The following is a 12,163-nucleotide window of genomic DNA, read 5'->3' as shown; positions in this document are numbered from 1 at the left end:
TAAGTGCTGCATAACACACACGGCAACTGCAAGAGATTTACTAGAACTAGGGCATCTGGACCATAACGGTGCAATGTGTGATGTATTTATTTTTCTTTTATTTGCAGGTGTCGTGCTGAAATATGTTCACAGTAAAAGCCCTGATGCTCAATTTGGATTTATTGCTCAGATAAAAAATACCCTAATCGATTCTCAGTCTGAACTGACTCGTATGCGTGAAACAATAACAGAGAAGTCACACGCACCATTCAGGGAAGTAAACACTGAGGCCACTGAAGTCAGCATTAATTGTTTAATTTATGAGTTGATGCAGTGCACGTGCAGTAGTGCCGACACGGTGTGGACAATTTGACACAGGTTTTTTCCTTTTCATTTCTAAAGCTTAAGGTTTAATTTGTTCAAGCAAATATATTATTTTAATCAAAATTATGCTAATCTTCAAGGCTTAGGCTATGCTATGGTTCAATGCGTCTGATGACCACGCACAGTAATATGTTTTAAAACATCTGCAAACTGTCTGAGGTGTAACACTGTGCATTATTCTCATTATCCAACGCATGTTCTGAGAGGTTAGATCTTAAACAAACTGGTGGTTAAATGTGAGCTTGCTTGATGTACTCCAAAACAATCATCCAAGCACTTCAAGAGGTGTTTGCACTTGTTTGGCAAGATGTAACCAATCACATCAGGGATACACTGGCTGAATTGCTCTGCCCAATTAAATACACCTGCCCAAGCAGAAGAAATAACCACACATCCGGGGATCACTCTTGTCCCTCAACACCTCGACCCTGCCCAAGAAGGCTCATCAAATACATATTCATACAAAGCAAATGTTAAATCACAGTTCAGCGAGATACAATTAAAATATTTGTATTTCTTCATCTCATTTGACTAACAAATGTTTTGGTCTCGCAGTGTGTGATTAAAACTAGGGCACCAAACCATGTCTGGGTAATGTAGTACGCAACAAAGATTCTGATTTTGTGTTATTGTTCTTTTACGTGAGTATGCGTTATGAAGCAAGGGCCTGTGACGGAACAAAAAGTGAGGAGGAAATGGCTAGCAACTAATCAAATTCATGCATTCATGAAATGGGCCCCGCAAGCAGACACGCTGCTCATTGTAAAACTTGATTGGATGAATAGGCAGTAAGAGGAAAATAAGAGCTCACTATGTTTGTGAAGGTATCTACAATCAAAGCATATTTGAAAAGCTTGGGCTTTCGTCTGGAAGGTGGAGGGAGAGGGAGATGCAGAAGGAGGGAGAGATGGAAGGTTGAGAGAAAGAGGATGAGAGGGATAGCAAGATAAAGAGAGACACCGAGGGAATGAAAAAGAGGAGAGAGGGAAAGAGGAAGGGCAGGAAGGGAGCGAGAAGTTAAGAGGAGGATGGGAGGAACAGGATGGGAGGATGGAGGGTAGGAGAGATGGAAGGTTTTATAGGAAGGGAAGAGAGACCAGACTAACCAATATCTAGTTGTAATGAAGACCATTTCTGTCGGGTTTCCAAGGACTTTCACCCCGCCAAGTTGCTGTTGGTCTTCGGTAAATGCAATAAAAAAAAAAACTGGCTCCTTAGCCCCTCAATTAGTTATCATACATTTCTCCTTCCTGTAAAAAAAGAACCGGGAGCTTCTGAAAAGGAAAATTGCAGTCTTTCATCGGGTGATTGAAAGCTTGTCAGTCTTTTCTCCTCCGTATACCATTGAGTCATATGACTCCATATTCCTTCAATCCCTCTGCTCTGCCTGGATACGATTTAATAGCGATCTACAGTACCACAGCCAAGGCATTACAAAATTGATTTGTGTGTTTGTGTGTGTGTGTGTATGTCTGTGTCTATGCACTTGTGTGTTTGTACATACAATATGTGCATATGTAGGCCTGTTCGTGTGTGTGTGTGTGTGTGTGTGTGTGTGTGTGTGTGTGTGCGCGCGCGCGCGTTACTGCAGTACAGTCAAAGATACGAGGTTATCCGTGTACACTGGCGTTATCTGTCTACGCCTGCCTCGGGTGGTCTTGGCGGTGTGTCAGGGACGCACAAAAAGTGTTCAACAAATTTAAAATGTGTACGGTTAATTCTTAAGCTGTTTTACTGAACTCATGTGGCCTTACCCAACTGAAGAAGAACATGATTGTGCATTTCATTGTTTCTTTGAATAGGGGTGGCGCCCGCAGATTTCTTGCAACAGGCTGCCTCCTATATTTTGTGAAATACTTATTTGATAGATGCCAAATGTGTCACATGGTGGATTGGGAGAACCTTAGGAAACCAATATTGTCAATAAGAAATTATTCAAATGTCTAACCCACGCTGATTCAAGATGGCCGTGTAGCTCCTTGACCTTGTACCTCCTTGGCTAAAAGATTAGCATTTCATATGCTACAGCGCAAGGGCCAATATCTGGTCTAGAATAGATAGTATTGCAATGCACTGTATAATAACGCTATTTGGGTAATATACTTACCTACATAAACTTACCTAATATACTCCAGTTTTGTCAATACAATTGACAAAAACGTTATTGCCTCTATGTACATAATATTCCCCACTAATATTTGTCGAGAATATATGGACGGACAGGCAGTTAGGAACCTGTTCAGACAGGCTCAGTGAGTGCCAGGTATAAAGGCCTGGTCACTGATCATTATCCCGTTGACGTCATCTCACCTGAGCTCAGGTGAGTCATGCGTTTCCTTTCCCATGTTCCACCACTGCAGATATGCCATCATCACACCTGACTAACACGCACACGCCTGGGCTTGTTCTTCTGTGGCTTTCTCTTTCTCTATCTCTCTCTCTCGCTCTCTCGCGCACTTTCAAGAATTTAAGGCATGGGAATTGGCATTGAAATTGTTCATTGCCAGATCTAAACGGAGATCTCTCACTCTCTGACCTCCTCTTCCTCTCCCTCACACACTTCTCTCTCTCACACTCTGTCGCTCTACCTCTCACTCCCTCTCTCTCCCTCTCTCTTTCTCTCTCTAAACAAAGATATAATGTGTGTGTGTGTGTTTGTGTTTTAATTCTGTGAGTTGTGTTTGCATACCAGCCATGTTTTCAGTGCAATTAACACTATCCTGTAACTTAACACCCACTCACACACTCATATTCTTAATAAAATATGCTAATGTATTAACGACTTCAGTATGAATTATCATAGACATCGCCAGATATTACATCATGTATATCCTAATGATCCGTGAGTCACAACTACTCCAGAACTTCACTTAAAGGTCCCAGCGCATGAAAATGTCACTTTATGAGGTTTTCTAACATTAATATGAGTTCCCCTAGCCTGCCTACGGCCCCCCAGTAGCTAGAGATGGCGTCAGGTGTAAAACGAGCACCAGGTATCCTGCTCCGTCTTTGAAAAAATGAAAGCTCAGACGCTCCGATTCCAATTTGGCCCCATATGTCGTCATAAGGGGCCAAGTCACCTCCACTTTCTCTGCCATGCCCGCCCAGAGAATTTGGCCCTGAGGAAATGAGCTACGGCCGTGCGAGCACAACATGTGTGTGTGTGTGTGTGAATACACACAGTGTAACGCAAGTGTTGTACAATTCTTTATGGCGTATATCACGTCGTCGGGTTGTCTCTGGTATTTCCACACCGAAACTCGTAGTGGGGGATATCTCAGCCGTGGCTGAGAAGAAATTGGGGGAAAGGAACTTTGGCTTCGACTCCCTGAAGTACATGAACCGCGACATGGAGGAGAAAGTGATTGTTGCTCGCGATTGTCTCCCGCCGGAGGCCCGCTGCGCGCTGCCGTGGCACCACCGCTGCAGGGCGGTGGTGCCACGGCAGCGGTGCCTCGGCGGGAGACAATCGCGAGCAACAATCCCTTTCTCCTCCATGTCGCGGTTCAGTCGACCTCAGATTGATGTGGAAGTGTAGGGTTATCTCAGCCATGGTTGAGACCACCGCCGCGAGGCGGTGGTGCCTCGGCGGTGCACGCTGTCCGCCTTCCGAGGCGGTGGTCCCTCGGCAGCGGGCAGCGGGGCTCCGGTGGGAGACAGTCGTGGGCAACAATCCCTTTCTCCTCCATGTCGTGGTTCAGTCTACTTCAGATTGATGTGGAAGTGGAAGAACCAGAGACGTCGGAGTACCCGACGCAGTCGTTTGAGATTCATAATATCGTCTGGAGGCGCACACGGCTTTTGGCCGTGATAATATGTATATTATATGATATTGATATCTATGTATAACATGATATTATTTAGATATAGAGCTCCAGGACTCCCGCTGGAGCACCCAGACTGTTCTAGACTATTTACAGAACACGGCCAAAAGCTGTGTGCTCCTCGCCATTGTGATTCATCCACTGTAAACACGAGCGCATGGTACCGTGGCCGCAATCTGCTCAGGGCCACACCCCCACCCTCCACCTTGACCCGCCTCCACAAACGGTACGTTTGTGGAATTTCTCTAATATTTGCTCTATACTAGATAAAAAAATCTCTAATATAAAAAGGTAATTATTTCACCCCCAATACAACAAAAGGACAATATGGCCATTTAAGCCTATAATCAAAAAGTGATGACCCATACTTTTAGTGTTGAAATGACCAAGGAAGTCCAGCATATTCCTCTTTGCAGACATTACAACAACCAACAATGCTCACAGGAAACTTCTGTGTGATTATTGTGGAATAATTGCGATAGCAAAGTACACGCAAAATGTATCACCACACCAATTGCCTTAAAATAAATATTTAAAGTTTGGAATTGCAGACGTTTTTCTACGGTATCATTCTGTTTATTATTGTTTTATTATAATTGTACGCTATTGCATTAAAAAAATATATTCTCTGTTTTAAACTGTGAAAATCATGTCACAAACCTAATTATTCACAGTGAGACGTCCATTAGATACTAATCTTATTTACCATAACACTACGGTCGGAGATCCAATTAATCTTTACCACTAAGTCAGTGTGGGCTGAATGATTATATTGGCTTATCCCCAGCTTCTGATCCCACATCTCTGAGTCAGAGTTGTGGGATCAGGAGCCAGACAAAACCAAACAGAGATGCTCAAAAGTATTTTTTTTGCAAGTCCAAGTCGCAAGTCTTTGGTCAAAAGTCCAAGTCAGGTCTTTGGTGTCGAGTTAAATCGAACACATCATTGAATGGGCCAATACTGAGAACCTATCCGATAGCAATTTGTTGTGTTTTCTGTCATTAAAAAGCTAAATAGTAGGCTAACCCATTTCCAATTTCTTGAATCAAGAAATATGTTTGCATACAACATGCCTTAAAGATCCCATGGCGTGAAAAATTCACTTTCTGAGGTTTTCTAACATTAGTATGAGTTCCCCTTGCCTTTGCTCCCCCAGTAGCTAGAAATTTCTTTGGGTGTGAAACGAGCACTAGACATTCTGCTCCGCCTTTGAAAAAACAAAGCTCAGGCGCGCTGTTTAGGAATTTTCCCCGTATGTCGTCATAAGGGGAGATGCCACCTCCCCTTCCTCTGCCTTGCCAGCCGGGAGAATTTGGCCTGCAAATGAGATACGACCGTGCAAGCGCCACGTGTGTGTGTGTGTGTGTGTGTGTGTGTGTGTGTGTGTGTGTGTGTGTGTGTGTGTGTGTGTGTGTGTGTGTGTGTGTGTGTGTGTGTGTGTGTGTGTGTCAGTGTGTGCGTGTGTGTGTGATTACAGACACTGTTATGGTGGATAACACGTAGGACTCGTCTCTGGTATTTCCACAACGAGACTCGTAGTGGGGGTTATCTCAGCCATGGTTGAGAAGGAATTGGGAAAAAGGAACTTTGGCTTTGACTCCCTGAAGTACATGAACCACGACATGGAGGAGAAAGGGATTGTTGCCCGCGATTGTGTCCCGCTGCCGAGGGACCACCGCCTCGGCGCTGGAGGCGGTGGTGCCTAGGCGCTGACCTGAGGCTCCGGCGGGAGACAACCGCGGTCAACAATCACGGGCAACAATCCCCTTCTCCTCAATGTCGTGGTTCAGTCTACTTCAGAATGATGTGGACGTGGAAGAACCAGAGACATCGGAGAACCCGACGCAGTCGTTTGAGATTCATAATATCGTCTATAATATCTAGAATATTTACAGATCACGGCCAAAGGCTGTGTGCGCCTCGCCATTGCGATACATCCACTGTAAACAGAGCACATGGTACCGTGGCCGCAAGCTACTCGGGGCCACACCCCCACCCTCCTCCTTGACCCGCCTCTCTCCTCCTCATTTGCATTACAGACACCGAATTATTACGTTTCTTAGAAATATACATACCTATATACAGAACAATAATACAGATGAATAATGTTGTGTGCTTATGTGCGGGATCACAAGCAAACAGCCTGCCCTACACTACAAACCTATATATTTTCCCTAACCTTATATATTTTGCCAACACAGGTTCAATCAGAGACATCTGTTCTAAATGACGGTACCATGAGCCCTGAAGCCGCACAGGCCTGCGGTGACACATCAGAAAGACTGGGCGACTTCTTTTTTGTTCACGATAAATTGTACAATGCCAATTGATGTGGATATGCATATACAAAGGTAGGCCTAATTGATTCTGGAGAGAAAATGAGGTGGTAACATAAAATCTTGTTTTTATGTGTTATTAGTGTTAGTACTAGTATTATTATGATTATTATTATTATTATGGGCTAACTGTCACTGTGCCAATTCAGCACGCCACTTGATATGTGACGTCAGGTGTACCGCTCCCCAACCAGAAAACGCCTACCAACCCGAGTGACTCAGTGGTATGGAAGCATATATGTAGCAAAATTCAAATGGCAATGCAATTTGGAATTACATTATGCATTTGACAATGCATTATGCAATTTTATAATGTAATTTGTAAATACGTTATTCAAAGTGTATTTTAAAATGCAAAGTGACAATGCAATCCTCAATTAAATTTGCAAAAGTTCTAACAATACAAATAGAATAACATTTTGTCAAATTCTTTGAGTTCCTTTATACAAATTGAAAAGCTATAGCGTCCCCGTGATTGCAATCCACTTCGCCACGCTCCGTGTGTTGCGATATTCAAATGACATTTTAATCCGCAAAACGGAATCCAAAGAGGAATCCAAAAAGTCAATATGCAAAGTGGCAAACGTATCAGCCAATCAGCGTCTGGGCGGGAACTACGTCACTTGCTCGTAATTTCCTTGTTCACTTCTAGTTCTTTCGTATGTGTCAGGTCCATGGTCACCAATGGAGATTATTGATACGCTCCGAAGTTTGGCCGATGATGTGGAGAACAATCGTGTTGAAGACACAGAGTGCGTGTTCTGGGAGATAGGATAGACGACTTATCCTCACGGGTACGTTTTGACGCCAGTGTGGTAAACACAAAGATTTCCAAAGTGCTACAGGCACTGGGTGCGAAACATAGGGTCGGGAGACCCACCGTCTCCACCCACTCCTCACCTACAAAGCTCTCCAGAACCTAGCCCCCAGTTACCTCTGGGACCTCCTCCAAGAATACACTCCCTCCCGCTCCCTCCGCTCAACCTCTGCTGGACTACTATGTATCCCCACATCACGACTCATTACAATGGGTGCCCGGTCATTCAGCTGTTCAGCACCCAGGCTCTGGAACTCCCTCCCCCCACACATAAAACAGTCTGACACACTAGAAAGTGACGTAGTTCCCGCTGGTGGCTGATACGTTTGCCACTTTGCATATTGACTTTTTGGATTCCTCTTTGGATTCCTCTTTGGATTTCCTCTTTGGATTCCGTTTTGGATTCCGTTTTGCGGATTGAAATGTCATTTGAATATCGCAACACACGGAGCGTGGCGAAGTGGATTGCAATCACGGGGACGCTATAGCTTTTCAATTTGAATAAAGGAACTCAAAGAATTTGACAAAATGTTATTGTATTTTTATTGTTATAACTTTTGCAAATTTAATTGAGGATTGCATTGTCACTTTGCATATTAAAATACACTTTGAATAACGTATTTACAAATTACATTATGAAATTGCATAATGCATTGTCAATTGCATAACGTAATTACTTATTGAATTGCAAATTGCAAATTGCATTGCCATTTGAATTTTGCTACATATATGCTTCCATACAGTGGGACTGCTCACAGGACACGCATTGTCTGACTCACAATTGAATTCAACGATCTCTAATAAATATGTAACTGCGGACATCCTTTAGAAAATGACTCAACAGGTGGTAAAGTCGTTCACCGTTTGACAACGTTTAGGTGTGCTAAGAGGCGAGCCTCGGGTCTGTCCCTTTCATGGACTCCCCATGCAGCTTCGAACGCCTTGCGATTGTGTTTCTAAAAACCAAACGCAGAAACGCTTTGATTTTAAACATTGTGCTTAATTCTGCTGGCTACAACATCATGAAGAGAATACATACACATCATACGCATGCCTCCGAAATGTACACCACACCATGTATATAATGTTTTCTAACTAATAATACTAATAATACTAGTATAATAATAAACAAACCAAAGACCGAACACAGTTAAAGTCAGATATTTGCTTAGTAGGCTTATTGCTAGGTTTGCAAACGTTTGACTAATGAAATAGGGCTACTGCCGTTGTCGTCCTACCGAAACCTTACACCGAAGTGTGTCAGAGAGGAGGGGGGAGTGGTCCTGCCAGCAGCAAAATATAAGAGTAGATCCACAACAGCTGACAGTCGCAGCCTCGCGGTGGAACTGCTGGGAACAAATCACTCGGGATCATAACTTGGGTGAGAGTGGAGGGAAGCGCTTGGACGCGACGTTTACGCGCTCCGATCAAGCGCATTGTTTGGCTTGGCACTGTTCTCTCGGACTTGATCAGATTGAGACCAATACGCATGGAGAGCGACATGATTTTTGCGGACGGATTTCAGTGAAAAGGTAAGAGACATCTAAAATATACGTTACTTTCAAACCTTACATAATACCATTACAGATTAATACACGCATGCTGTATATTACCATGACACATTCAGTAAAAGCTTCCTAGCCAAAGGGGCTTGCAGGTGTAGCTGAGGAAAGCCAAACATTCCCTTTGTATTATTGGATCTTTTTAATTGTGTTATAGAGATCATTCCCGTAGAGAATATAACATATAAAATTCCATTTTATATGTTTAACAAAAAAAGTATACCTACCTTCAAAAGTTGATGCTCCAAAATATACAAAATATATATATAGTTAATTTTTTTACAAATATAAATAATATAATTCATGTACTATTAATCACATATTCGATCTATTCATATAACCTACTGTAATTCGACACACCTATATAATTATGTAGAAGATATGCGTTATGTTTATTTTTTGGGCAAAAAAAACATAATTCTCTGGTCGCCCATGCATGCCTTTCACGTTAAAGGACGTTTTAAGGATGCACCTGCTTTGCTCTTTAAGGTTAGAGCCACCCACTTATGCCGCTTTTCCACTGCATGGTACCAGCTCGACACGACTCGACACGACTCGACTCAGCTCGCATTTTTTGCGTTTCCACCGCGGTACCATGGTATCTGGTACCTGAAGTGGCTGCTTTTTCTAGTACCTACTCGCTCTAGGTACCAAGCGAGCTGAGCCGATGCTAAAAGGTGACGTCGGCAGACGGCCGGCGACTGATTGGCCAGAGAGTGTGACGAAGTCACGAGAGCGACATGGCAACCATGCTGGTAACATCCATAGCAGCGCCGCAGCCAACATGTTCCACTTCTCCAACTTCTTCAACATGCCGGCTAATAATAGTAATGTGATCGATGTCCTCCATTGTTGTTATGTGGGTTCTGTCCATGTGTGGGTTGCGTATGTGTTGTTTGCGTCGCGTACACAAATACGTCACGGCCCTTTCGCGCAGCCGACCCCGCCCACGTCCAGGAGGTACTATTTGCGGTGGAAAAGCACCCGTGTTGCTACCGTGTCGAGTCGTGTCGTGTCGAGTCGTGTCGAGTCGAGCTACATGTGCGGTGGAAAAGCGGCATTAGTCCCTGACATTAGGTGCCATACTGCAATGCCTTTACGTTATCACAGTGACGATAATTAAAGTCCAGAGCACTTTGTGAAGTGCAACATATGACCTCTGTGCTCATGCATGGCCTGTGCTGCACTCTGAACATAAACAGCCGTTTCATTCAGTATTTTTTTATTCCCTCCAGCTACTGCCGCCGGCGGAGAAGGAGCCGAGTCACACATATTGCTCATCCATTTCTAAGAAGAACCATTGTCCCGGGCAGCTGTTCCTCCGATGTGGGGATTGGTTCTGGTCGTCTCGCCAGGCTGAAATCTTCCCGGGTCAGGACATCCGTCATGGCAGCCTTCCTCTTTGGGCTGCTGCTCTTCGCCATGCAGTCTCCCCCCATCCCCTCCGCGCCCGCACACTCCTCCTCCTCCTCCTCCGCCTCGTCCCTCCTTCCTCCTCCGAGCGCCGACGGCGCCGCCCGCCCCAACGGGACGGCCCAGCGGCTGCCCGACATCGTGATCATCGGCGTGCGCAAGGGCGGCACGCGGGCCCTCATCGAGATGCTGAGCCTGCACGGCGACGTGGCGGCGGCGGAGAACGAGGTGCACTTCTTCGACTGGGAGAGCCACTTCCAGAAGGGCCTGCCCTGGTACCTCAGCCAGATGCCCTACGCGCTGCCGGGGCAGCTCACGGTGGAGAAGACCCCCGCCTACTTCACCTCCAGCAAGGTCCCCCGGCGGCTCCAGCAGGTGAACCCCGGGGCGAAGCTGCTGCTGATCCTAAGGGACCCCACGGAGCGCGTGCTGTCGGACTACACGCAGGTCTACCACAACCGCCTGCTGAAGCACAAGCAGCACCAGCCCATCGAAGAGGTGCTTGTTCTGAAGGACGGCGCGGTGAACCTGGGCTACAAGGCGCTGAACCGCAGCCTGTACTACGTGCACATGCAGAACTGGCTGCGCTACTTCCCGCTGGACAGCATCCACGTCGTGGACGGGGACGCGCTGATACGGGACCCCTTCCCCGAGGTGAAGCGGGTGGAGAGGTTCCTACGGCTGGAGCCGCAGATTAACGTGGCCAACTTTTACTTCAACCGGACCAAGGGCTTCTACTGCCTGAGGGACCACGGCCGCGAGCGCTGCCTGCACGACTCCAAGGGCCGGGCCCACCCGCGGGTGGCCCCCGACATCCTTCACAAACTCTACCGCTTCTTCCATGAGCCCAACAGGATGTTCTTTGAGCTGGTGGGACGCACCTTCGACTGGAACTGACCTGTTTTTCTACGTCTCGTGGTCGTCGCGGTTGTGCCCGCTACGCTAGCCTTGAAGCGTCCAAGCCTTCTGGCTTTTTGAGGATTTTTCAATAACAATTGGGATTTTAGCACTAATAAAACTAAAGTCGAAGCGGCAAGGTGAACTGTACAAATGAATTCCAGCTAAGTCTATATTTCTACGAGACAAACCTGTTCCATTGTTTGGACTGATCCAAGTGATAAGGGTTAGTAAGCAGGATATGACATGCTAATGTCGTTCGCAATCGCATTAGTCACCTCACATCGAATGCTTTGTTGACCGTGTGTGTGGGGGCTATTGTGTTTACGACCATGTTTGGAACCTGTTCAGTGGTTTAATTTATGAATGTTGACCTATCGTTCATAACCACGTTTTTTCTGTTTGTTTGGGCGTCCCATGCAGGTTGCTGCTGTGTGATTAGTATGGATTACTTCTTCCATCCGTCTCTTTAATGTTATATGCTGAAGATACGTCTATTGCTGCTACATGTCATTTTAGACCCATACTGGACCATATATGTAATCTATGTTATGATAATATATAGGTTCTACTCTTTACTCTTAATGTCAATGACAAAGACTAATCATGTCTGCGCTGTGAATATCCATGCAAACATAATGTATTATTCCTCATTACAATGTACTGTAAATATAATATTTTTTTCTAAAAGTGAAGGATTAACAACATAATAAATCTTTATTTTGTTTTTTTAATTTTGTTTGATCTGTATGCTTTCACAGATATCTCTTGCATCGCCTTGAGAACCAAACCTTTCAAGGTCCTGAGATGAAAGACGTGATTTTAGACACAACATGATTACAGGTTGGAAACGCTTGCCAGGTTTGGGGTTGGTTAACGATCGTTCAAACTTGATTGTCCGGTTCTTTTAACAGCGAGCCAAGCAAACTATGTACACTTCCTGAGCAGTGT

The 12,163-nt window shown here is 45.1% G+C and overlaps 1 protein-coding gene across 1 annotated transcript; it reads left to right on the top strand.

Moving 5' to 3' along the window:
- Nucleotides 1-8,120: 8,120 nt before the first annotated feature.
- On the top strand, nucleotides 8,121-11,944 carry hs3st1 (heparan sulfate (glucosamine) 3-O-sulfotransferase 1). Its single transcript, XM_060063146.1, has 2 exons — nucleotides 8,121-8,872; nucleotides 10,138-11,944. Exon 2 carries the CDS (start codon nucleotides 10,289-10,291, stop codon nucleotides 11,210-11,212), a length of 924 nt encoding a protein of 307 aa, XP_059919129.1. The 5' UTR covers nucleotides 8,121-8,872; nucleotides 10,138-10,288; the 3' UTR covers nucleotides 11,213-11,944.
- Nucleotides 11,945-12,163: the final 219 nt, after the last annotated feature.

The sequence above is a fragment of the Gadus macrocephalus genome, chromosome 10, assembly GCF_031168955.1.
Source record: "Gadus macrocephalus chromosome 10, ASM3116895v1".
Taxonomy (NCBI): Eukaryota; Metazoa; Chordata; class Actinopteri; order Gadiformes; family Gadidae; genus Gadus; species Gadus macrocephalus.
This window is presented reverse-complemented; position numbering and strand designations above follow the sequence as displayed.

Excerpts from the sequence above, each read along its gene's own strand:
- hs3st1 (XM_060063146.1), top strand. The coding sequence starts at position 10,289 with ATGGCAGCCTTCCTCTTTGGGCTGCTGCTCTTCGCCATGCAGTCTCCC.